Source organism: Enhydra lutris, unplaced genomic scaffold, assembly GCF_002288905.1.
Source record: "Enhydra lutris kenyoni isolate GAN:26980312 unplaced genomic scaffold, ASM228890v2 scaffoldscaffold39, whole genome shotgun sequence".
Lineage (NCBI taxonomy): Eukaryota > Metazoa > Chordata > Mammalia > Carnivora > Mustelidae > Enhydra > Enhydra lutris.
Window position 1 is genome coordinate 20,705,454 of NW_019154123.1, and position 24,551 is coordinate 20,730,004.

Consider the following 24,551-nt stretch of genomic DNA (forward strand, 5'->3'; position numbering starts at 1 on the left):
CCAGCCCTCTCTTAGTTTGCCTTTACATTTCCCTTACTCTCCTCCTGCAAAGAGAGGTCTGAGGCTTGCCCTCCTGTCTCCCCATTTGGGTGCCTCTCCACTAAACCCTTTCCCTTGCTGCATACTCGAAGTCTCAGTCATTGTCTTTGCTGCCCGACAAATGGGCAGATGGACAGGGGTTCCTCTACGTGTGAGTCTTGGAGGCACAAGGCTGCATCTCCCTTTAGGCCAGAAATTGCTGTTGGACTCTGAGGAATGGAGTAGGTTGACAGGGTGGGGGCACTAGAGCCCAGCCCTTTCTCCCCAGTGGTGGTGGGGGGGTGGTAAGAGGGGTCCCTGCTCCACAGCTCCCACTGGGCTGGCGGAGATGTCAGCCCTGCCAGGCAGTCTGGGGGCTTCCTCTCCTCTCCCAGTGGTGGGACCTCCTCCACTCTCTGAGGACTCTCCCTGACCCTTCTGCTTCCTCCGCCTTCAGCCCAGCCAACCTCTGGCACTCCTAACTCCATCTTGGCAACCGCATCCCAGCAGACCTCACCTGACACGACCAAGGTGCACTCGCTCCACCCCCACTCTGACCCTGCTGAAGCTCCAAAAATAATGAGTACACACGAGTTGTAACCATTGTGTTATTTAAATGTTCACATATAATAAATTAAGCTCTTCACATTAAAAAAATACAGTGGTGGCATAGATAACTTAATTTTGGAGATAATATCAAAAATTAAATTTGTGGTCCTTTGAGCACGGGGTCCCATCCAGGTGGCTTTCCTTCCCTCCTACCACTGTGCAAGCACAGCCAGACATCAGCTCTGAGACCCTCTCCAGGACCGCCCCTTACAGCACTGGCTGGCTCGGGCTCTACTACCATAGCACCCTAAGCTCTGTCACTAGTTTAGCACCCTGTAATTCTACCCCAGTCACCTCTGCCAGCACCCCGATTCAGCAGGGAGAGGCTGAAGGGCCTGGCACAGAGCAAGCACTCAGTAAATGACTTTGGATCAGTCACTGAATGACTGACTGAGGCATGTGTCCCCACAAAGACACCATGCAGGATGCAGGATAAGACTCATCTACACACTGTTCCCACATATTCACAAAATGCCAGCAAATAAAGATCAAGGGGCTCCTTCAGGCCAGAGTGAACATGGAGGTGGGAAAGGAGACTGCTCATTATAACCCTTTATAACCCATTATAACCCTTTGTCAAGCCTTGGGACCCAGGGGCACCAAGCACCCCTGGTGCTCGGGAGCAGGACAGGTGGGAGGGAAGAAATTATATCCAACTTCTGCTCTGCTTCTTTCCAAAGGAGATCTCTTGGTTACTGGTGAAGACAAGAGGCTAGCAGCCTCTTCTGTTCAGGGAGCCCGCCTCTGGGGCAGGATCACCAACCAGGGATCCTGGGTCGGCCAGGGCTCCAAGGGCTGGCGTCAGACTTCTCAGGTGGCTTTGAGCGAGACAGGGGCTTTGGTTTTTCTCTCTGGCCCAGGTCCTGGGGGAGCTCTTCCAAGGAAGAAATCTCCAAGTCACTCTCAGCATCAGAAAGCTACAGGGAGGGAAGGGGGAGAGGAAAATGCATTCTGACAATGGAGGATGAAAATGCTGGACAGACATGGGGGCAAAATGCAGGTTTGGAAGGAGCAGGAGGGAGATGCTCCTTCTCCTGTTTGTTCCCATTTCCCTGTCTTAGAAGACCTGATTCAGAGACCCAGAGTCAGAGTGATTTCAAATGCTCCTGAAATCCCACTGGCCAAACCAAGGCAAGTTCTTTGGAAAGGCTTATGGCAAGTCAAGTTGCTCTTGTAATTTAAACTTTGTCCAGATTTGTTAATTCCCCACATTGATGGAGCTGAAAGCCCAGAGCATTGACTTTTCTGAATCCCTGAGCTGAATGCAGCCCAGGCTAATGTGCACCTCCCCTCCTCTCAGACAGCTGCTCTGGGGCCTGGTAAACACCCTGACTCAAGGAGTAGCAGAGACACTAGGATCTAGGAGACTAGACACTAGGAGACACTAGACATCTAGACATCTAGACACTAGGAGACACTAGCTCCAGAACACTAGGATCCCCTAGCCTGGAAAGCGGTTGGGCTGTAGCCAACGGAAAATCCCGAGCAGGCCAAGGGCCCAGGCAACCTCTGGGCCACGGACCCCACTCCAGAACTTTCAGTGCCCTCCTGGCCTTTGATAGGAACATCCTATGCGTTTTTTCCCAGAATGTAAGGCCAAGCAGCTAGAACCACCCTGGGCCCAGGGCAGCAGGCTCTGAGCAGAGCCTCCACCTGCTCTGGGACATAGGAGGAGGGACAAATACTTGTTTAATCATTTGGACTTCCTGCTCATGAACTGCACACAGCCTGCACAAGAAAACAAACACATTATATAGTAAGTGTATGATCTTGTGAGGACCAAAAAGTGATTGTCCACTCTCCTGGTCATCCCAAGAGGTGCCTTTTCAACTGAGAAGGGTGAGAGAGGAATGTGAAGTAACGAGCTCTGAATGTTTCTGCCTAAGCAGGTAATGGGCATGTGGGAGTTGTTCCCTGCCTGGAGGCAGTGGGGAGGGGGTCCTGGTGGTAATGGTCACAGAGGCTGATGGCAGCTAGAGTCTCAGAGAGGGAAGACCACCAAGACATTCTTAGTGATAAGGAACAGCCTTGAATATTCTGAACAAAGATCTCTAGATATTCCTGTTCTACGTTGTCACCTACTACGATGTGCCCCTCCAACACCCTGCCCTCAGAGAGAAGTCTTCTCTGCACACACAGCCTGGAGTTGGGGTCCGGAGCTGACTGAAGGAAGGGGGTGGGGCCCATTGTGAGATGAAGCCGAGCCAGAAGACAGTAGCTACTGCAAGCAGCCAGGCACAGAACCAGGCTCTGTCAGAGGCAGGACATAGGAGCATGAGTGACCAGGAGAAATGATCTGTTGAGCAGTTCCTTGTGTAATGAACCAAAAGGCTTCTTAACATCAACAAGGATATAAATAAGAAGTGGCCATCCCTCCCCCTGTGCAGGGGCAGAAGAGACAGGGAGGTCACCTGCAATGTCCCACTAGGGCCAAGGCTAACGCTACACCCCACCCCAGGGCCCCAACACTTGGAGTGGGCTCTATTAGAAATGGCAAGACAACCTCCAAGAGTCCTATGCCCTACCTGAGGCTTGTTTCCTGGCACGGCAGCCCTCTGCGGCCCAGTGTTAGGCAGTAAGAACAGACTGACCCCTCCAGAGGGCTTCTTCACTGGAGCTTCCAGCTGTTTCTCAAGGTTTTTGACCAGCGACTGTACTAGTGTTCCTGGAAGACAACCAGAGGGAAAATTCCAGAGAATGAATGCCTCATCCTTATAAGTCATGACCAGGCTCTGGTGTGGATAGAGGGAGTGTGGAGAAGGGTCAAAAGGAAGAAGGAAAGGCAGCCACAAAGAAGAGGGGCAAGGGCAGAGAGAAGGCCCAGGCCAACATGTGCTGGTGAAAAGAGGCTTTGCCCATCTTAAAAATATAACTTCAGTTAATGGCATGGCTGTGAACAGAGACTTAGGAAGCTGGTCTTCCCTCTTAATGGCAGGACCTCTGCCCAGCTGGTATATGAAAAGCAAGACTAACAGGCAAACACAGCCTCCTTCAACATCTTCACTGAGAAGACAAGAAGTATCATAAATGTAAATTATCACAGAGGGGCCAGGGGCCAGACAGGTTTTCTGCAAACTCCATGCAGGAAGAGGGCTAAGCAGGGACATAGACTATGAACAGACTCCTGGTGACATGCTAAACCCCGCAGGATGTCCAGGCCTCAGGAACACCAGGAAGCAGGGAGCTAACCACCACCTCATAGGGTTCAAATGTCTGAGGGCCTGAGCAGATGTCCGGGGCTACAAAAACCCTTGGTTCATTGATTCATTCAAGAATTGTTTGTTAAGGGGTGCCTGGGTGGCTCAGTCAGTTAAGCATCTCACTCTTTTTTTTTTTTTTAAGATTTATTTATTTGTCAGAGAGAGAGAGAGAGAACGCATAAGCAGGCAGAGGCAGAGAGAGAAGCAGGCTCCCCACTGAGAAAGGAGCCCGATGTGGGACTCGATCCCAAGACCCTGGGATCGTGACCAGAGCCGAAGGCAGTCGCTTAACTGACTGAGCCACCCAGGTGTCCCAAGCACCCGACTCTTGATTTTTGCTTAGGTCATGATCTCAGGATGATGAGATCAAGCCCTGAGTCAGGCTCTGTGCTCAGCGTGGAGTCTGCTTGAGATTCTCTCTCTCTCTCTGCCCCTCCCACGCCCCCCCACCCCGTTAACTCACATGGGTGTACTCTCTCAAATAGATAACTAAATAAATACAATCTTTTTAAAAAAAAAAAAAGAGGGGCGCCTGGGTGGCTCAGTGGGTTAAGCCGCTGCCTTCAGCTCAGGTCATGATCCCAGGGTCCTGGGATCGAGTCCCGCATTGGGCTCTCTGCTCAGCAGGGAGCCTGCTTCCCTTCCTCTCTCTCTGCCTGCCTCTCTGCCTACTTGTGATCTCTGTCTGTCAAATAAATAAATAAAATCTTTAAAAAAAAAAAAAAAAGAATTGTTTGCTAAGGGCCACTATGTCCAGGCACCATGTTCCTTACCCCTCATTGTCTCGTCCCAATACTTCATTTTACAGCAAAGGAACCAAAACCCCTCACTCAGACACAAGCAGGTAGCAAGTGACAGAGCCCAGACTGTCTCAGAGGACTCCTGACTCCTGCTTCCAAAATCTTTCCACCCTATCATCCCACCTGGTGGCTATCAGTACCTTCTGGCGGATTCTGGTGGAGTGGGAGGCTTGGAATGAGCGAGTGAGCTCCTCCAAACTCTTAACAGTTAAGAAAAAAAGGGGCAAAATAAACCTCTCAGATTCTTCCTTCTAATATCTCTGCAATCCCAAGAAAATATCTGATGGGAGGGAGGGTCATTCTCCCCAAGTTTCAATGAGTTGCCAAATCAGAAAACCCAGAGAAAATCACAGGGTATTTCCAGAACTAGAGAAATCTAGGCTGGAAAAGGACTGTCCCAGTGGTCCCAGACCACTCACCTGAGGAAGCCAGCCCGCCTGAGCCCTTGTTAGGGGGCTGGGCACTCCCCTCCGAGGTCTCGGTGTCAGACCAGTCCCAGTCATCCTCTGGCCGGGACCCCATCCTGGAGGGACCTCGTGGGGGCTGGAGGGATGTCCGCTGCACCGAATTTCCCTCCTCCAAGTCCTCTTCAGAACTGAATGGGGGAGTACTGTCATGGAGGGGAAGAAATGAGGCCTATATGGACCAGAAACACTTTAAAAGCCAAACCTCACCACCTGCAAGCATGTTTGGTTTGCCCTGAGCCAGCCCTGCTCCTTCCTTGGGCCCAGGTGACAGTCAGGAGGTACCCTGGAGCACAGAAGCCACACCAGCAACTCTGTTAGAAGATGGGGACCAAACCCTCCTGGTGCAGCAACTAAGGCTTAAGGAAGAAATAGGGAAGGAAGGGTAGGTTTGTCCCGCCTGGGACCAAAGGACGCTAGTCTCTTCATGGGGGCTTGGGAGGGGACCCCATCTGAGGCCCCTCCTGTTCACTTCTGTCTCCGCCCCTCACCTGTTTGCAGAAGCCTGTGGGAAGCCCTGGTAAGGACTGCCTGAGGCTGGGAGCTGCAGCCACAGACCCAGTAGGAATGCAGAGTCCAGGGCTCACCTCAGCCCAGGCCCTGGGGAAGCAGGGGTGCCGGAGCGTCCATGTGCTCTGGGACGTGGAGCGGGGGTGGGCATGTGGGCCAGGCCAGGGCCATGGCTGCCGCGGCTCTGAAGAGTCGTCGTGGGAGGCTCTGCTGGTTTGGATGGCGACGCCACATGCAGGTTCCTGGACTTCGCCTGTGCCTCTTTGATGACCAATGGGTTCTGCTGGCTTTTGACTAGAAACACAGAGAGGAATAAGTTCCAGGGCATGACCATCTAGGCCCTCGAGCCTGAAGAAGACAGAAAGAGAGGTTCTGGCCCACTAGAAATGGGACAAGTCACTCTGTCACTCTATACCATAATAGCCACAGCCAATAAAGTCCTTGCCCCCACTCCCAGCTGTCTGTCCTGCTGCTGGCTTGACTCAGGGTTGGGGACAGCCCATAGTTCCACCAGAGACCAGGAGAGCAGCTTGTGTTCCAGGGTCATGACATCATTCCAGGAATCCCACGGGAGTCGGGAGGTCTGAAGAGGGGCCCAGTTTCCCTGCAGCTTCACCCTGCAGTCCTAGAACCTGATCCCAGGAGCCCCACCCTCTCTACCCACCCAGGCTGCAGCTGCGAGAGTTCAGGTAACCTTGCAGGAAGGCCCTGCTGCCACCAGAGGTCGCCACAGGACCACATGGGCCACCCACATCCACCACTGTCCTCCCAAACAGGCGGGTGGCAGGAGGGCTAAAGGCAGGCCAGCAGACCCAGCGCCTCCCTCCTCTGAACTGCATCAAGTCCCATTGAGGCTGGGGGTAGGAGGAGGGCGAGGATCCAGGATCGACAATTTTTTTAATGGAAAGAGAAGCACATCGCAGGGAGTCAGAGTAAGTTCTCTTGCATGAAACTCTCGTGTGTGGACTGTCACAGTGTAAATGTGTTTCTTACTGTAGTTCAAGATAGGAAACGTCTGAAATACACTGCTCTCCGAGAACGCATTTACACGGAAGTGGATCTTCTAGGAGGGGCAGACTGAAGGGAAGGGAAGGCAGACAAACTGGCTGAGGGAAAGGAACGACGACAGCTAGTTACTGCATACCGACAGCAAGCTAAGCCCTCTACCTACAGCATCCACCGAGCCCCGAGCCCTTAGGACAGTGTTGTTCTCCCTGCTTTACCAAGGATTCAGGAGATCCAGGGACTCAATCAAGGCCCACAATTCCATGGAAGGAAGTGGTCAGTAAACTCAGGTCATCGGCCACCCCAAAGCCAGGGTTCTTGCTACTCATGGCCTTGCTTCATCCCACAGCTTTGCCCCAAAACAAAAAGAGGCGCAATCGAGGCAGAAATCAGAGGTGAGCATTCACATAGCACTCATGGCACCTAGCATGTGGGCATAGAGCTGGAAAGAGAGGTCTACAAAATGCTGTAAAAACACACTACTCCTCTCACACCTCCGAGACATGCCCTGGAGAAGGTGGGGCCCCTGGACCTGGGAAGGGGAGCTCGGCAAGGGGTGGTTCTCACTCTTGGCTTTCTGACCACAGGAGCAAGGGCTAGACAGGAGGGGGCACCTGGAGGAACAAGGTACCTTTCCTCTTTTGGAAGCCTGTCCTCAGAAGTTGCTTTCATTCCTCTTCCCTGCCTCCCTGTCCCCTCTCTCCTCTCAGCCCACGCACCCACACACCCCACCCCTATGCTTGGCCCCATCACACCTCCTAGTCTGGGCTGGTTTCCCAGCTGAGGTGGCAAGCCTTGGCACAGATCAGCCTCAATAGATTTTAAAATTATTGGTCCCTGTACCAACAAAAATCATCTCACATATCCCCAGAGAATGTGTCCACACTCTGGAAAATTCCTTAGCATGAAGACTTCAGGTTGGGTCTGCCTATACAGGAGGAGATAAGAGAATTGGTATCCCTCTGGCCACATATGAGGGAAAGGAGCTGCAACATCGTCCTGCACAAACAGCCTCGAACTCCTGAAGCCCTCCCTAGAGCCCCCAGTTTCAGCAGCCCGGTGGATCTGGGAATCCTCCAGAAATGGGGGATTCTCAAACCTAAGAACACAAATTCCCTTGCTTTCTCAGTTCCTTAAGGACAGAGACTAGAGGGTCCTCACCCACACATTTGAATTCTCCCCAAGAACCACTGGGCCTGTCCTTGTCACAAGCCCCAGGGGCAAATCAGGGACTGTGATCTGGCCCAGGGAACCACAGTCAAGCTCTGAGGATGTGTGGGCAGGCAGAACTCACCCAGCCTCTCAAGCCCTCCCACTGCTCCCCAGCAGAGTTTCCATCTGACTCCTATTTGCCTCCACCTGCAGCCCCAGTGCTCTCAGGCCTTGGGTCTTCTCCCGGCACTGACATGCCCCACTTCAGAGCCAGAAACAGAATGGGCTACACTCTGTTGGAGCAAAGTACAAGTTGTGATCAAAGCAAGTAAAGCAGTGTAGAGCCAAGGTGCTGAGTGGGGCAGCACGCTCAGGGCTGACCACAGGCCCAACTCTGGCTCTCCACCAACTTCCCTGGGTGACTCAGGCCCACTCCTGGATTCTGGTTCCCCCAACAGAGAACTTTTGGACTCAGTCATCTGTGAGGACACGCCCCTCTCACCCTTGAAAGTAATGCCCTGCTGGGGACAGGTAGTGCACCCTCCTTGTGTGCAAACCAGCCCGGATCCTCCCAGTCACAGCCCCCAGGGATGCCCTTTTGCTGGCTCACCTGGAGCCTTGGTGCCTGGCTGGGACGCTGGTGCCCTCTTCCTCTGTCCCATCTTCACTCTGCTGGTGGCTTCCTTGACAAGCTTTTCCCTCAGACTCAGAAATTCAGAAAACCTCCGTGCCTTCTGCTCCCTCTGGGCTCTCAGGAGGGACTCAAGGTGTCTGAGAGTTTGAATGGATATTCCCTTTGCATCCTAAAAAAGACAGACATTCCTCTTTGAAGACAGAAGCCCCCTCATCCTCCCCCAAAGCCTCTCGTACCTGCTGCTGGCCTGGGAGTCCCTGTGATCAGCGCTGTGTGTTCTCTGGGAGAGGATACGGTGAGTGTCAGAGCAGGGTGGGCAGGGGTGCACATGCTGCACAAAGTGTGGTGGTTTAGGGTCTGGGAGCCTTGTCAAAACATGCATGGTAGGCACCTGGGTGGGTCAGTTGGGTAAGCGTCTGTCTTTGGCTGAGATCATGATCCCAGGGTCTCGAATTGACCCCGGCATAGGGCTCCCTGTTCAGTGGGGAGTCTGTTTCTCCCTCTCCCTGCCACTCCCTCTACTTGTGTTCTCTCGCTCTCATTCTCTCTCAAATGAATAAATAAAAATAATAAATGGGCACAGAAGAAAGCAGCCCATGAGTGGAGAGCACAGAGAGGTCAGGACACAGGGTGACACCCCCAGCAACCACTAGAAACGGAGGAGAGAGACCATACTGCTGACATGAGGTAAGGAGAAGACATGTGGGCTTATATTCCCAGATATGAAAGGCTCCCCAGCTGGAACAAGTAAGATGAATAAGCCTATGCAGCTACGAGAAATCAAGCACTTGCCAGGTTAAGAATGCCACATATCCAAATGGTAGGCAGCAGCCTTTGCAGCTGTGGCCCCCGTGCTTACTCTCTTTATCCCCATGCTTTCCAGTTTCTCTTCTAGGGTGTCCTCCAAGATTGGCCTGAACTGCTTCAGCAGGGTGGGGTTTCGCCTCAGAGCAGCCAGCACATTCTGCTGTCCGTCTCGGGAGTCCTCCAGATCTGCAGCACACAACAATCCACCAAGGTCAGCCTGGGCACCCAAAACCTCCATTCTCAAAGTCACATAGCACCTGCGTGGCCCTCACCAGCCCATGACCCACGTCTCTGGCCAGCGAGCCCAGAGCCACGGACCCCACCTGAGTGTCCATCCCAGACACCGGCGATGTTTCTGCTGCTGGCTCCCACTGCTTCAGACCACCTACTTGCCTGCAGGATTCTCCTCCCCTGCCCGTCCGGGCTGCCAGGATCTGGGCTCAGTGCTGCCCAGGTGAATCTGGGATTTGTGGGCTTTTGACTTGCTCTTGAGCCCTAGCAGCAGCTTGTGGCCGAACTCCATTCCTCCCCACAACCCAGTTTTCTTGGGACATAACTGACACAGAGCAGCTTATACTTTTAAGGTGTATAGCATAGTGACTTGACTTTATTCTGAGATTATCACAGTAAGCTTAGTTAACACCCACCCTCTCATACAGATACAAAAGAAAAAATGAAACAAGTTTCCCCTTGTGATGAAATATCTTGGGATCTACTCTCTTAGCAGCTTTCCTGTATGTCTTCCAGCAGTGGTAACTCTGGTCCTCCTGTCCATGACCTCCCTGGCACTCATTTCTGCTCTCACGGGCAGCTTGTACCTTTTGACCACCTTCCTCCAATCCCCTTCCCCTACCCACCACCTCTGGTAACCACAAATTATGATCTTTTCTTCTACGAGTTTGGTTTTGGGTTTGTTTTGATTCTACATATAAAGGAGATGATATAGTATTTGTCTTTCTCTGTCTGACTTATTTCATTTCACATAATGCCCTCAAAGTCCATCCATATTGTCACAAATGGCAGGCTTTCCCCCATTTTATGGCTAAATAATATTCCATTATATATATCTACCTCAACCTCATTATCCATTCATCCATCAATGAACACTTAGGCTGTTTCTGTATGTTGGAGATTGTAAACCGCAGATTCCAGGCCCTGCCGGCTGCCAGCCCTGTGATCCTGGCCCCAAATGACACTCTCACCTACTGCTGTATCACATTCTGCTCCCATCCAGGGGATCGAATTCTCACGGGACAGACACCATAAACTCCCTTCAAGTTTACTGTCTCTAGAGATCAGGGACTCACCCTCCAAAGCAGTACACAGAAGGACCACAGGAGTTAAAAATGCATATTCCCTGGCCCCACCCTCCAGAGAGTCTGATTCCATAAGTCCAGGGAAGGACCCTGGAAACTGCACTTTAACTTGTCTAAACAATTATGGTGGAGGTGAGCCACAGACCATACTGTGAGAAATATGGACCCAGAGGATAATAAAATAAGCCATTACAATAAAATGTGGTCATTGCTGCAAAGAGGCCTTCCAAGGAGTCGAGTCTAGTGTGGGGTGGGCGGCAGGAGGGAGGGTGGGCACACTGCCCTTATAGCAGGACCAGCCCTTAGATTCACTCAGTAGACATTTTCTGACAAGTAATATGGAGAATGAACTGGCCTGTACTGGGGTGCTGGGGGGCACAGAAGAAGATCCTCAAGGGGCTCACATTCAAGAATGGTCATGTCAACTGTGGCCGCACATTTGAATCTCCTGGGCCCCATCCCAAACTAATGACATCACAATCTCTGAAGCTGGACCCTAGACCTCAGATCTTCTAACACCCAAGCCTGAGAACCAAGTGTTCTAGAGCAATGGTTCCCAAAATGTGAGCCTGAGTGATGGCACCACCAGGTAACTTATTAGAAATACGGATTTTCAGATCCCACTCCAACCCTACTGAGTCGAAAATTATGGATTGGGAACCCAGCAACCTGTGTTTTAGCAAGCTGCCCCCCACAAGGTTGATCCTCCTCCATCAAGTCCATGCTAGGGCGTAAGCCCCAACCGTGGCCGCACATCGGAATAACCAGGAGCTTTAAATACTACCGATGCCTGGAACCCACCTCCTATATGTTCTGTTTAAGGTTGGGGGGGTGGTGGCTGGTGGGGTCCTCGGAGAGTTACAAGTGACCTGGGTGATTCTTAATGTGCAGTCAGCTGCGGACAGCCACTGGTATGACAGTGGGGCTCCAACAAGCTCAGGATGCCCAGAGATTGCAAACATGGGCTGCTGGACCCCACCCCAGAATTTCTGACTCTGCTTATGTGGGATAAGGCTGAGAATCTGACAACTTTCCTTTCTAACAAGTTCCCAAGTGGTATTTGTCCTGCTGATCCGGGACCAGAAGAGGCAGGCCAGCATACGAAGAGGTCGAGCACCGTGTATCAGTGTGGGAGACACCAGCTTCATGTGACAAGTGGGATGGGTAGGGGTCAGCCAAAGCACCCTCCTCAGCTCCGCTCTCCACGACTCAGCAGCCTCTGTGGAAGGATTTGGTTCCTCCCCTCTATGGACCTCAGCAGGTCCAGTAATGTGTTGTGTTACTCAGCAGAGAGCTTCCCCCAACAAAGTTACATGTATCTCTAATTTGTACTTCTAAATTCCAAGGTTAAGTGCACAGGATGGGGGTAGGGAGTAGTAGAGGACTAATTAAATAAATTTTGGTGGGGCACCTGGGTGGCTCAGTGGGTTAAAGCCTCTGTCTTTGGCTCAGGACGTGATCTCAGGGTCCTGGGATTAAGCCCCACATCAGGCTCTCTGCTCAGTGGGGAGCCTGCTTCCTCCTCTCTCTCTCTCTGCCTGCCTCTCTGCCTACTTGTGATCTCTGTCAAATAAATAAATAAAATCTTTAAATAAATAAAAAGATAGATAAATAAATTTTGGTTCATCCATCCAACAGAATACTGTAAAGCCCTGCAAAAATAATGAAGCAACTGTACATAAAGGGACAGGAAATGATTTCCCAATAAGTTTTTGAGAAAATAACCAAATACAGAGTAGTATGTATAGTATGATCACATTTGGGAAAAAGGAGAAAAATGCATACACATATGTGCTTATATCTGCACCAAATATCTCTGGAAAGATAAATGAGAAAGCATAGCAGTGTGATCTCTGGGTGGAAACTGGATAGCCCGGCAGGAGGGATACCTACTTCTCACTGTACACACACCCTTTTGCTCACTTGCTCACTTGCTTGCTTGCTTTTTTTCCTTTTTTTCCAAGAGCATAGATTACTGTTTCAGAAGTAAAGGAAGAAATATTACATTAAAAAACAAAATTCCCATGGTGAACTCTTTGGTGACACAAATAAAACCCTTTCCTGGGTGCACTGGTTGGGTCACTTTTGTCATATCAGAGCCCAGCTCCAGAGGGCAGGCCCTGGTCAGCAGGTCAGCTGCGCGCACTCCCTGATCTCTCCTGGGAGCTCTTCTCCCCAACTCCCCCAGGAGCTCCCACAGTCAGAGGAACACTGCTATTTTTTTTTCCACTTCTTCTTTGCATCCCCTGAATTATCTGGTTGAGCTCTCTCTGCATACCAGACTCACCACCGAATGGACTGAATGAAAACAGAAGGTGCCCAGGACTGTGGAGAGGGAGCCCAGGCAGATTCCGAATCCCGCCTCCGCCCACCTGCCGGCTCTGTGACTCCAGGCAGTCACTGGTCCTCTCTGGGCTTCCCCATCAGTGAGCCATCAGATCGCACATTAAGGCTTGTGTGTAACCTCCTGGCACACACAAGGTGCTTAAAGTACTCATCTCATATTCCTACTTCCCTTCCCCGGGCTTCCGGTAGCCAGACACAGTGAGGGAGAGACAAATTAGACAAGGAGGACAAATCTAATGCAGGACGAATCCTGCATTAGACACCGGGGAAAGAGAGTCAGGCCTCACCTTCCTCAGAAGAGTCTTCTTCTGTGACCACAGCCTTCAGGCCCTCACAGGTCCCTGAGGAGAGCCCAACAGTTAGTGGCCCCGATGCCCCGGATACCATCCCTGACTTGGAGGAAAGCGCAGAACACCACATGACTACCAGCCAGAAAGAGCAAGCCTTCCAGTCATTTCTTCACCAGGAGAGGCAGGATGGATGGAGTTGCAGTCAGGAGCACAGACAGCACGAGCCAGAAAGACCAGAGTTCCCAGCCCAGCTTGCCCATTGCTGGTCCTTCACAACCCCGGGGCGGGGGGTTGGGGGGTCGGCTGTCCCAGAACCTCAGCAAGCCCCAGTCTCCTCATCTAAAAAATGAGGCTGATAATGCTGGGCCCACATTAAGAAGTGGGGACAATGTAATGAGGCAATGAATCTAAAGTGCTTGGCGACGCGCGTGGCACACATCCCAGCCCCAGCCCTCAGGACGTTCAAGGCCACAGGGAGGGTGCTTCTCTGACCTGCTGGCCAAGCTGGGGAAGGAACGTCTGACCTAGAGGCAGGGATTAGGGACAGGCATGTGGGTTTGCAAGAAAAGGCAGAAAGGTGGCTAAAGAGACAGGACAGAAGAAGTGGGAATCCAACGGGCCAGGTTTCATAAGGGCCTGGCCAAGGTCCTCCATGCAGGGGCAGTCTCCTGTGTGTTACTGGCTCCCTTTAGACGCCAGCACGTGCATCCATGAGACATTCACACACACAAGAAGCACACAGCAGCACACCAGGATACCCAGAGGAAGACTACACATACTCTAGACAGGCCACATTCATATTCAACTTGCTACACCCTGAGAGGAAGGTCAGTGTTGATGGCTCGAACCCTAGGCATGAGGAATTAGAATCTTTTCGTGAAAAGCTCCATCAATCACTGCCCGCAGGATCTTCACCATTCCCCGGGTCTCCACCACCCCACAGAGAAGAACAGGCCAGGCCAGAATCCATCTGTCTGTCCCAGAAGCAGATCTCTTCTTGCCCTGCCCTCCCTCACCCAGCCAGCGAGCCTGACACCCCATGACCCAGGAGCTGCTCTCACTGCCACACCCTCATTCTATAAACTGACTGGTGGGGGACAGGAGAGAGAAGAGGCCAAGACTATTAGAAAACACCCCATGAGAACTTACCCTCCTCCTTCCTGAGAGACATGGTCTGGATCTGCAAAGATACAGAACAGAACAGGCAGCCGGGAACCCTGCTCTGTACAGTAGGCCTGCCCAGCACCATAAAGAAGGGACAGTCAGTTTCCATATCCCCCACTGGGAACTAGAAGGAGCTCGGAGAACACTGCCCCAACCCCCCAGTACACCTCCTGCCATCCATATGTAAGGGGGGGTGATGGCACCGAGGTTGAACAGCAGCATCCATTATGGGGAGGCAAGAATGCCTCTCTTCAGAGAGGGACTGTTATTTGAAGGGCAGGAGCCCCACATGAGTGGAGTGGGACAGGCATACAGCAATACTGCTGGTACACTTGGTGGACAACCAGGGTGAGGCGGGCTCCCCCCACCATGGGGACATGAGCTGAGGGCCCCCTGGGCAGAAGGAGGCATGAGCTGAACAGTCATTAAACTGCTGAACCCTCCCTTTTCCAGAAGGTGCCTCTTCATCCTCCTTCCGCACAGTTGCACATGGGACAGCCACCTATGACAACGTGACCCCACACCACAACCATAGCCAAGTGTCTAGGTTGGGGCAGAGAACTCTGAATTGGAAACATGTGAAGTCAAGAGCCAGTGGCAGCCAACTGGTTTTGGGTTTGCTTGTTTATTGCTTGTTTGTTTGTATTGCCATATGGGGTTGGTATGACGTGAAAGCTGATCTTCAGAATAAAAGGAACAAGTTTAAGCAGATCTAGAGAAAAGGACAGAGACACACAGCAAAGGAAAACTCCTGACCACATTCATGTCTCTCATTCTAGTTAATCCCAGACTCAGCTGCTCTCCTGCCTTGAACTCTCTGAGACATCCTGTCTACCCTTAAGACAAATTTCCTCTTCTGCTTAAGCTTCAGTTGTTTTTTATTATCTACCGATGAATGACACATCCAATGCCAATTTCCAACTACTTCTTCCTTTGCCTACCTCTATTCTAGAGACTCTAAAACTAATTATTTGCCTTCTAACCTTCCTTGCAGCTATGGTTGCCCGTGTAATAGAGCTCTGACCAATAAAATATAAGCAAAAGTCTGAGGAAGGGGCCTTTTCATCAACTTCTTCTACTGAATATGGTTGTGATGGTTGGGGCTATGGCAGCCATCTTGCAATTATAAGGGTCAAACATGAAAACAAAAGTCAACCCACTGAAGATGGTAAAAAAGAAAAACTGAGTTTGGATTTTCAATGACATAATTTTGCTGCTAAACCAAGGCCATCAACTGTCACCTCTTTTGATGTTACAATACAAATAAACCCCTACTAACCTATTCTAAATCCAGGTTTAGCCAATGGGCTCCCTAGTGAAATATCTGCAAACAGGAGTCCCGGGTAACAGAAGGAAGAAATCTCCAGACTGGACCTGAGGTGGTCAGAGCAGTGAAGAGCTAAGTGGAGGGAGGCCCAGTAAAAAGAAAAGCAGACGAGAGGGTCAGATCCATTACCCGAGTGACTGGGTAGAACTGAAAACAGCTGGGAGAACTGAAAACACAAAAACCAGGGAGCGGGAACAAGAAGACTGAACTAGATAATGACAGGAGGCGCTCTGCTCAGAGAATCTGTGTGGAGGGGGTTTCAGAAGCAAGGCCCTGAGGCCACAGAGGGACCCCTCTGATGGCAGAGACACCTGTCCCCTGACCTGCAGCTCAGACGTGGGAGCTGAGCCCAGACTAGGCAGAGAGTTAGCAGCAGTAGGTCAAGGGGTCAGCTCTAGGAGAGAGGTGCTACGTGAGCAGATGACTTCTCACCATACTAATTTGTCTGACAACATCTTCAGCGGCCATTAATTTAGGACAAGTGTTTTGACCAGGAAATGATGTCTGAGAATGCAATGAAAAGAGCCCAAGTTTTGCAGTGCACTGCCTGGCAGGGCTGAATTCCCCCACTGGCTCTTATAGGGTGTGCTCTGTGGACTCGAGGGAGGTACCTGCTTCTCCAGCCTGTTCCATCATCTGTCAAAGGAAGATGGGGGGAAGCCAATGTCTGCCTTGAAGGGCAGCAATGAGGTTTAAATGAAGTAATACACCAAGTATCAAGCAGGTGCCGGCCCTTAGACAGTGTCTGGTGTTAGCGTGAACTTAGCTCAGCCCCTCCGGACAACAGGGCTATCTTCAGCCTGGAAAGAGATAGCCACAGCTTCATCATTCTTCTCTCTCCTGAGAGAGCCTCACTAATGAGACCACTGCCAATGAGTCCGGAGAATCAAAGGAGATCCTCACAGAGAAGAGGCCTAGGGGCCCCAGGGCCTGGCAAGGAGGAGGGACAGACCTACCATCTCCTCCTGGGAGGCAATGAGCCTGGCTTGTTCCTGGAGCTGGGCGCGGAGAGCACTGATCTGACGCTGGGACCGGGCGGCTTCTTTCCTCTGATCCTGAGACAGGGAGGCACGGAGCATCTCGTTCTGCTCCTGCAGCTGGTGGGCACAGGGGACTCGGTCAGTCAGGTGTTGCAGCGACCTCGGAGTGCCCGGGAGCTGCAGGGCCTGCTCTTGTAGGCACACGCTGGCCGCAGTTTCACCTGAAGTGGGGTGGGGGCTTCCAGACCTGGGCAGGTGGCTTCTAACAGGATGGACTACTTTCCAGTTTGGGCATATTTCCAAGCTGTGCTTGAGGGGAAGTGAGAATTGGATGCAGGCCCCTACAATCAGGGCAAACAGGCTTTCTGTCCAGCATGACCACCAACGGAAGGACAGTCAGATAACCTGAGGCCATTCATGAGTCATCCAATGGTGTTTTTAGGGAAAAACCGAAGGTGAAGAAAATACCATCCTGTGCTGTTTTAAGAGTAGAGAGAAGATGAGACTGTTTCTATTTGCATAAAGAAACTCTAGAAAAATACCCAAGAAAGCAGTATAAGTGGACAGACAGCCATGGGGTGGGTGCTGGGGGCAGGCAGACAGAGTTGGGGTGGAAGTGAACCTCCATGTATTTCAGTACACTGTACTGAGTGTGTGCCTTCATATGTTTCTTCCACTTTTGGAATAAATTAAACTGTATTTCCCATCTGAAGATGTTTCAAATAAAATAAAACCATCAAATGGTCGGGGCTCCTGGGTGGCTCAGTGGGTTAAAGCCTCTGTCGTCAGCTCAGGTCATGATCCCAGGGTCCTGGGATCAAGTCCCACATCAGGCTCTCTGTTCGGCCAGGAGTTTGCTTTCCCCTCTCTCTCTCTCTGCCTGCCTCTCTGTCTGCTTGTGATCTGTTAAATAGATAAATAAAATCTTTTTTAAAAACCCCATCAGATGGGAATTACTGGAAATGGGAGTGCCAGCCTCTGATCTGAGCACCTGCCTCTTCTGGGCTTTCTGTAGGCAGTACCTGGAGCTTCTGATAACCAGCTTCCTCCTCAACTTGCTTCCTCCTCAGGGGCATTTTCATAGAAGTTGTTTTCTCATCCTGAGGCCTGCTGCTCCCTATTACCCGATCTCAGTATTTGAGCCTTTCCATGTGGGCTCCCCTTGAATGATGGCTGAGGTTCTCTCCTGGGTGGGGTTTCAAGGAAGAGCCCAAACATGAAATGACCAGATAATGCATCTAAGGTTTCCAGGCCTGCTCTCTGTGGATGGCCTGAAGGGGTCCCTGCATAGGGGACCACAGAGTAAAGCAGGTGTTGGGTTCAGAAGACAAGTCCCAGAGGCCCTGACTCCTGGCCAGGAAGGCTGCTGTTTGGGCGGCTGACCCCTTCTGGGGATTGATTGGGGTCAGCCACCAGGAACACCATCAGCAACCAAATACTGGTCAGTTTGAGGAGGTTAGTGATAGAGGATGGGGGTGCCGTAGGGTAAGAGGAGGTCTCAGGAAACCCAGCTACCCCAGACCACCCAGAGTTACCTCTTGCTTCTGAGCCGCATGCTTTCCCTGAAGTTCCTTCATTTTTCTCTTCCATTCTGCATTCTGAAAAAGATAAACAGGACTCTGGATATCAGAATGTACTACAAAGCTACAGGAATTAAAAAGTGCTGGCTCATGATTAGGCAGAGTAGTAAAAAGAACAGAAAGCCCAGACAAAGACTAGGGGGTGGTGGGGGATAGAATCTTAGTCTGGGGGAAATAGATTATTGATAAATGGAGTTCAAACAGGTGGTTAACTGCCTGGAAAAAAATATATCAACTTGAATCTTTATTTCATATCTTAAACCAAAATAAATTTTAGGTGGGTCAAAGATTTAAACTTAAAAATTGGAAGTGATATCAATAAAACAGTACCATAAGAAATTCCAGCTCTCAAACCACCCACAGGTGCGGATTCCTCTGTGGGAGCCCAGGAACCCAGCTGAGAGTTTCTGGCACTTCGAAGGAGGAAAAACAACAACAACAACAACAACAACAACAAAAAACCTGGGAATAGATGCATTCCAGAGAAGTTTCACTTTACCTACCTCAGCTCTCCCCAAGGAGACACAGCTCGATGCCTAGAGAGACACCCCCTCAGCCTGCAATTTTTCCCATGAAGGAAAATGAGAGCAAGTGAGCACCCACAGCCCCAGCCTCATAGGGTGCTGCCCAGGAGGCCCACTTCTCTCCCCCGCCCTCAGAACCGGGGGACAGGGCAGAGCCAAATCAGCCTGTGGTGCCCGGCATGGGGATCTCAACAACCATCCACAGATCCGACTGGCTGATTTGTAGACACCAGGAGGTGTAAGACAAGAAGTATTTACATGCAATCAATATTAAGTTATTATCAGCTTAAAATAGACTGCTATACTATAAGATGGTTTATGTAAATCTCACACTAACCACAAAAAACCTATAGCAGATATGCAAAAGGTGAAGGAATCAACACATACCATTACAAAATAAAACCATCACATCAAAATGGAAGGCAGCAAGAGAGGAGGAAAGGAACAAAGTAACTACAAAACAGTCTGAAAACAATTAACAAAATGGCAATAGTAATTCCTTACTCACCATTAACTACTTTAAATTTAAATGGACCAAGTTCTCCAATCAAAAGACACAGAGTGACTGAATGGATTAGAAAAACGAGATCCAGCTATAGGCTGCCTACAAGAGATTCATCTCAAGGTCACACACAGGCTGAAACTGAAGGGATGGGAAAAGATATTTCATGCAAACCACAACCAAGAGAATGGGGTAGCTATAATTCTGTCAAAGGCTTTAAGGAAAAAACTGTTACAAGAGACAAGTCACTATATAATGATAAAGTGGCTAATTCATCAATATAACAATTGTAAATATAGAAGCATCCAAAATCAGAGCACCTAAATATATAAAGCAAATATTAATACAACTGAGGGGAGAAAGAGCAATACAGTAAGAGTATGGGGCTTCAATGGCCCACTTTTCAACAACGGAGAGATCATCCATGCAGAAAACCAAAAGGGAACACTAGACTTGAACGTCACTATACACCAAATGGGCAAGACAGACATATACAGAACATTCTACCCAAAAGGAGAACCACCTATGGAATGTGAAAAAATATTTTGCAAACCACATATCTGATAGGGGGCTCACATCCAAAATATAAGGAACTTCTACACCTCAGTACAAAAAGAAAAAAAAATTAATAGACAAAGAGTCTAAATAGACATTTCCCCAAAGAAGGCCTACAACATTAGTCATTAGTGAGCACAAAAATGTAAATCAAACCACAATGAGATATACCACACCTTACACCTGTCAAGATGGCTATTATTAAAATAGATATAGGTAGATAGATAGATAGATAGATAGATAGATAGATAAAACAAGTGTTGGTGAGGATGTGAAGAAAAGAGGATCCTCAAATACTGCTGGAGGGAATGTAAATTGGTGTAGTTATTATGAAAAACAGAGTGGAAGTACCTCAAAAATTAAAAACAGACTTATTCATTTCCCCTGGATATCTCCCAGGTAGACATGAGATGTATTTGTTAATAAACTTGTTTGTTTTTATGTTATTAAAAAAAAAAAATTTAAGGGTGCCTCAGAGGCTCAGTCAGTTAAGCATCTGACTTTTGATTTCAGCTCAGGGTCATGAGATGAGCCCCACAATGGGCTCTGTGCTCTGAGTAGAGTCTGTTTGTACCTCTTCCCCTGCACCTCCCCTCTCTTGCAAATGCCCCCTCTCTCTTTCTCAAATAAAATAAATAAATAAATAATTTTTAAAAATTAAAAACAGAACTAACGTGTAATCCAACAACCCCACTTCTTGATATTGATCCAAAAAAACTGAAATCAGGATCTCAAAGAGATACTCTCCCATGTCCATTGCAGCATTATTCACAATAGCCCAAACAGGGAAACCTAATAATCCACTGATAGATGAAAAGATAAAGCAAACATGGTACATACATACACTGGAATACTATTCAGTCTTAAAAAAGAAGGAAATCCTGCATCAACATGAATGAACCTAGAGGACGTTACGCTATGTGAAATAAACCAGACAAGAAAGACAAACACTGTATGATCTCACTTACTTATGGAATCTAAAACTCATAGAAACAGTGAGAGAATGGTGGTTGCCAGGGGTTAAGATGGGGAGAAAGTGGGAAGGTTATGGCCAAAGAGTACAAGGTTTGTTCTACAAGATATGTTGTATATTTAAAATTAGCTAAGAAGGTAGATCTTATGTTGTGTTATCACCACACACACAAAGAAAATAATAATAATAATAAAGAGGGTGGGAAGAAACTTTGGGAGGTGATAGATATGACTGTGCCCTGATGTGGTGATGGTTTCAAAGGTAAATAATTATTCCCAAACTCACTGAGTCATGTACACCAAATATGCACAACTTCTTACATGCCAATCATACCTTAATAAAGAGGGATGTATGAATGAAGGAATAAATAAATAAATAAGGCCTTAAAGGAACTAAAAGGAAACACAGAAACATTTTCTTTTTAAACCTCAGAGTGGCCATATACAAAAGATTGATAATTTGATCATTTTGACCACATAAACATTATTAATTTCATATGGTCAACAAAACTGGAGGCACAATATTGTGGGGGAAACAACCACAAGAACAAGGACGCCTGGGTGACTCAGTCACTTAAGCATCTGCCTTTGGCTCAGGTCATGATCCCAAGGTCCAGGGATTGAGTCCAGCATTGGGCTCCCAGCTCAGCAGGGAGCCTGCTTCTCCCTCTGCCTGCTGCTCTCCCTGCTTGTGCACTGTCTCTCTCTCTCTGACAAAAATGTAAATAAAATCTTTTTGAAAAATTAAATAACCACAAGAACAAGAAAAGTTTGGGTTAAGGTCCGTATCATAGAAACTCTCAAATTGGTAAGGAAATCCATAGAAAAAGAGGCAAATGATGAGAACAGAGGTCATTTCTTAAAGTGAAACCTGTAAAACATCAAGCAGTAAAAACACTTTACCAATCTCAGTTAGACTTTAAGCTCTTTCTCCACAATCTTAGCAAGCAGAAAGAGAAGCACGATCTGATAGAGTGATCAGGTCCTCCCTTGTCCTGGAGTGATCAGTGATGCAGACCAAATGTAGCTGGACTGTTGTAAGATTCCTCCAGTGGTGGCCGGAACCACCTCCTGCAGCCTCAGGAAAGCAGACTGGGTGCCAGCCTCTCCAACTCCACACCCAGGGGCCTCTCGGCGGCAGCATGAAATCGGCCTGGGTGGGAAAATTTACACCATGGACAATGGCAACTGCTAAAAATTAAAGCTTTTTTCGGTCCAGAGAGTGGTTGTTGGATATTTACCATCACTCACAAGACCCACCGGAAATGCCTTCAAAACAGGAGACTGTCACACTTCCTTAGAGTTGTTTTCAACTGGGTTGGAACCAAAATGAGGGTGAAGGTACCCAGTAAGGGACATAACTGTATGTATTTTGAAAAGATGCCAAGCAAACCTGATATTGCTCCCATGTATATACCAGCCTCACCTGAGAACCCTAAGAATCTGATTCCATGCTTTCATGCATCGGCAGAAGGTCTGCAAAGGTAAAACCTGATGTCTTCCACATGAAAAAATGCTCAACATCATTAGCCATCAGGGAAATATGAATCAAAACCACAATGAGATACCACCTTACACCAGTCAGAATGGCAAAAATTAACAAGACAGGAAACAACTGTTGGCAAGGATGTGGAGAAAGGGGAACCCTCCTACACTGTTGGTAGGAATGCAAGCTGGTGCAGCCACTCTGGAAAACAGCATGGAGGTTCCTCAAAAAGTTGAAAATTGAGCTACCCTATGACCAAGCAATTGCACTACGGGATATTTACCCCAAATATATAGATGTAGTGAAAAAAGGGGGTATATGCACCCCAGTGTTTATAGGAGCAATGTCCACAATAGCCAAACTGTGGAAGGAGCTGGGATGCCCTTCAACAGACAAATGGATAAAGAAGATGTAATCCATATACACAATGGAATACTACTCAGCCATCAGAAAGGATGAATACCCATCAACATGGATCAACATGGATGGAACTGGAGGGGATTATGTTAAGTGAAGTAAGTCAAGCAGAGAAAGACAATTATCACATGGCTTCACTCATATATGGAACATAAGCAATAGCACAGAGGACCATAGGGGAAAGGAAGGAAATCCAAAGGGGGAGAAATCAGAGAGGAAGATGAACCATGAGAGACTATGGACCCCAGGAAACAACCCAAGGGTTTCAGAGGGGAGGAGGGAGTGGGGTAACTGGGTGATGGGTATTAAGGAGGGCATGTGCTGTGACGAGCACTGGGTGTTATAGCCACTAATGAATCACTGAACAATGCATCAAAAACTAATGATGTACTATATAGTACACACTATATATGTACTATATAGTGGCTAACTGAACATAATATAATAATAGTAATAATAAAATAGAAAATATCAAACTGCATAATGCATAGAGAAGATAAATATTGTTTTGTTTAAAATATATTACCATTTTATTTGTTCATACATGAACACATCAACATAGGTCTATCTGCATATGTGCACATATATGTAATAGTAAAATGTAAAATTTTCTTACCGTGCATGAATTCAAAAAATTTTAAAGGTTAAAAAAAAAAACAGAAACAAAACAAAACAAAAACCTAATGTCTTCCAAATTCCATAAAGCCAAGAGCAAAACTGAGAGACTTTGTTGATAACCATATGGCTGGCTGTAGGGAAAAAGGAAAGAGCCCTCAGCTCACCTGAACATCCATCTTCTCCCTCAGGACCTGGAGCTCCTGAGTCTGCCTGAGTCGCTCCTCAGACTCCTCATCCCGCAGTGACCCGAGATTGGACTCCACCACACTGTGGGACTGCAGCACCTGCAGTTTCTGAAAAGCCAGGGCCCAGTTTTATTCAGATGAAGATCTAATCTCGATGTTGTCTTTTATACGGTCAGAAGGGCCCACCTCACCCCACCACAAACTCCAGCTTGTCTTCACCGGACATCTATGTGCCTGCATATACTCACACAAGTCTGCATTCCCCTCCACAACGGTTCCCCTGAGAGCTCAGTGCTTACACAGGAGAAGCAGGCACCCATGGACAAACAGAATTCAAGAGCAGAATTTCAACTGCACTGAAATTCAACTGTACCCAAAGCCCAGAGCTCACCAGACATTTCTGCCCCCATGTCCCCCTCAGTCTTGAATAGGCTGAAGAGAATCAGACTCTTAGAGGCTTTGGGAGGGTCTCATGCACTCTGGACCATTCCCTGAGCACTCCTGTCCCTCTTCCCATCAAAAAATGCTGGCTGTCACCAAGAAGGCCTGGCTTGGCCTGGCTTGGAGTGGTGTCACCAATACCTAGTGACTCCTGAGCATGCAGTGTGTAATCTGAAGGAAAAGGCACAGAAAGGGGGATCCAAGAGAACAGGCCTTGCCACCTGTGGTTACACTTTTAAACATACCACTTCTGCAGTCACAAAAGCAAATTATCTCCATCTCTATTACCACACCAAACTCACAAGCCCCCCATTAAGCTTTAAAGAACTGCACGTCCCTGAGTTTAACTTGTTACCATTCTTCAACTCTTCTCGACTGCTAAAGCACTATCAGGTAAAATCTTAACCATTTCTAATTGAGTATTATCATAGAGTAAAATGCTTTTTCAAGTGTATATGCAACCCTCAGCTTCTGATGTGTCATTACTGCCTTCACACCGATGTTTAGACAACCAGAGAGCAGGCTTTCTCGGCATCACAAACCTTCATGGCAATTTCCATTCAACTAGGGACTCCTTTGGCAGCTGGATTTACCCCACATCTTCTCTCAAGTTCTCTCTGCAGTCAGGCAACTTAGCCAAAGTAAGCTC

At 48.7% G+C, this 24,551-nt stretch overlaps 1 protein-coding gene across 2 annotated transcripts in view; it reads right to left on the reverse strand.

Moving 5' to 3' along the window:
• Positions 1 to 1,382: 1,382 nt before the first annotated feature.
• Positions 1,383 to 24,551, reverse strand: part of LOC111155135 (DAZ interacting zinc finger protein 1 like) — a 31,929-nt gene continuing 8,760 nt past the window's right edge. Inside the window, exons 5-15 of one of the 2 annotated variants that reach the window (XM_022515207.1) lie at positions 23,441 to 23,569; positions 18,158 to 18,220; positions 16,599 to 16,739; positions 14,301 to 14,331; positions 13,149 to 13,202; positions 9,252 to 9,385; positions 8,369 to 8,561; positions 5,679 to 5,895; positions 5,047 to 5,237; positions 3,153 to 3,292; positions 1,383 to 1,544 (exon numbers count right to left, since the gene is read on the reverse strand). In XM_022515207.1, the coding sequence (XP_022370915.1) occupies positions 1,383 to 1,544; positions 3,153 to 3,292; positions 5,047 to 5,237; positions 5,679 to 5,895; positions 8,369 to 8,561; positions 9,252 to 9,385; positions 13,149 to 13,202; positions 14,301 to 14,331; positions 16,599 to 16,739; positions 18,158 to 18,220; positions 23,441 to 23,569 (1,455 nt within the window). The remainder of the gene's footprint in view (positions 1,545 to 3,152; positions 3,293 to 5,046; positions 5,238 to 5,678; positions 5,896 to 8,368; positions 8,562 to 9,251; positions 9,386 to 13,148; positions 13,203 to 14,300; positions 14,332 to 16,598; positions 16,740 to 18,157; positions 18,221 to 23,440; positions 23,570 to 24,551) is intronic. The other variant, XM_022515206.1, reaches the window with a different exon arrangement.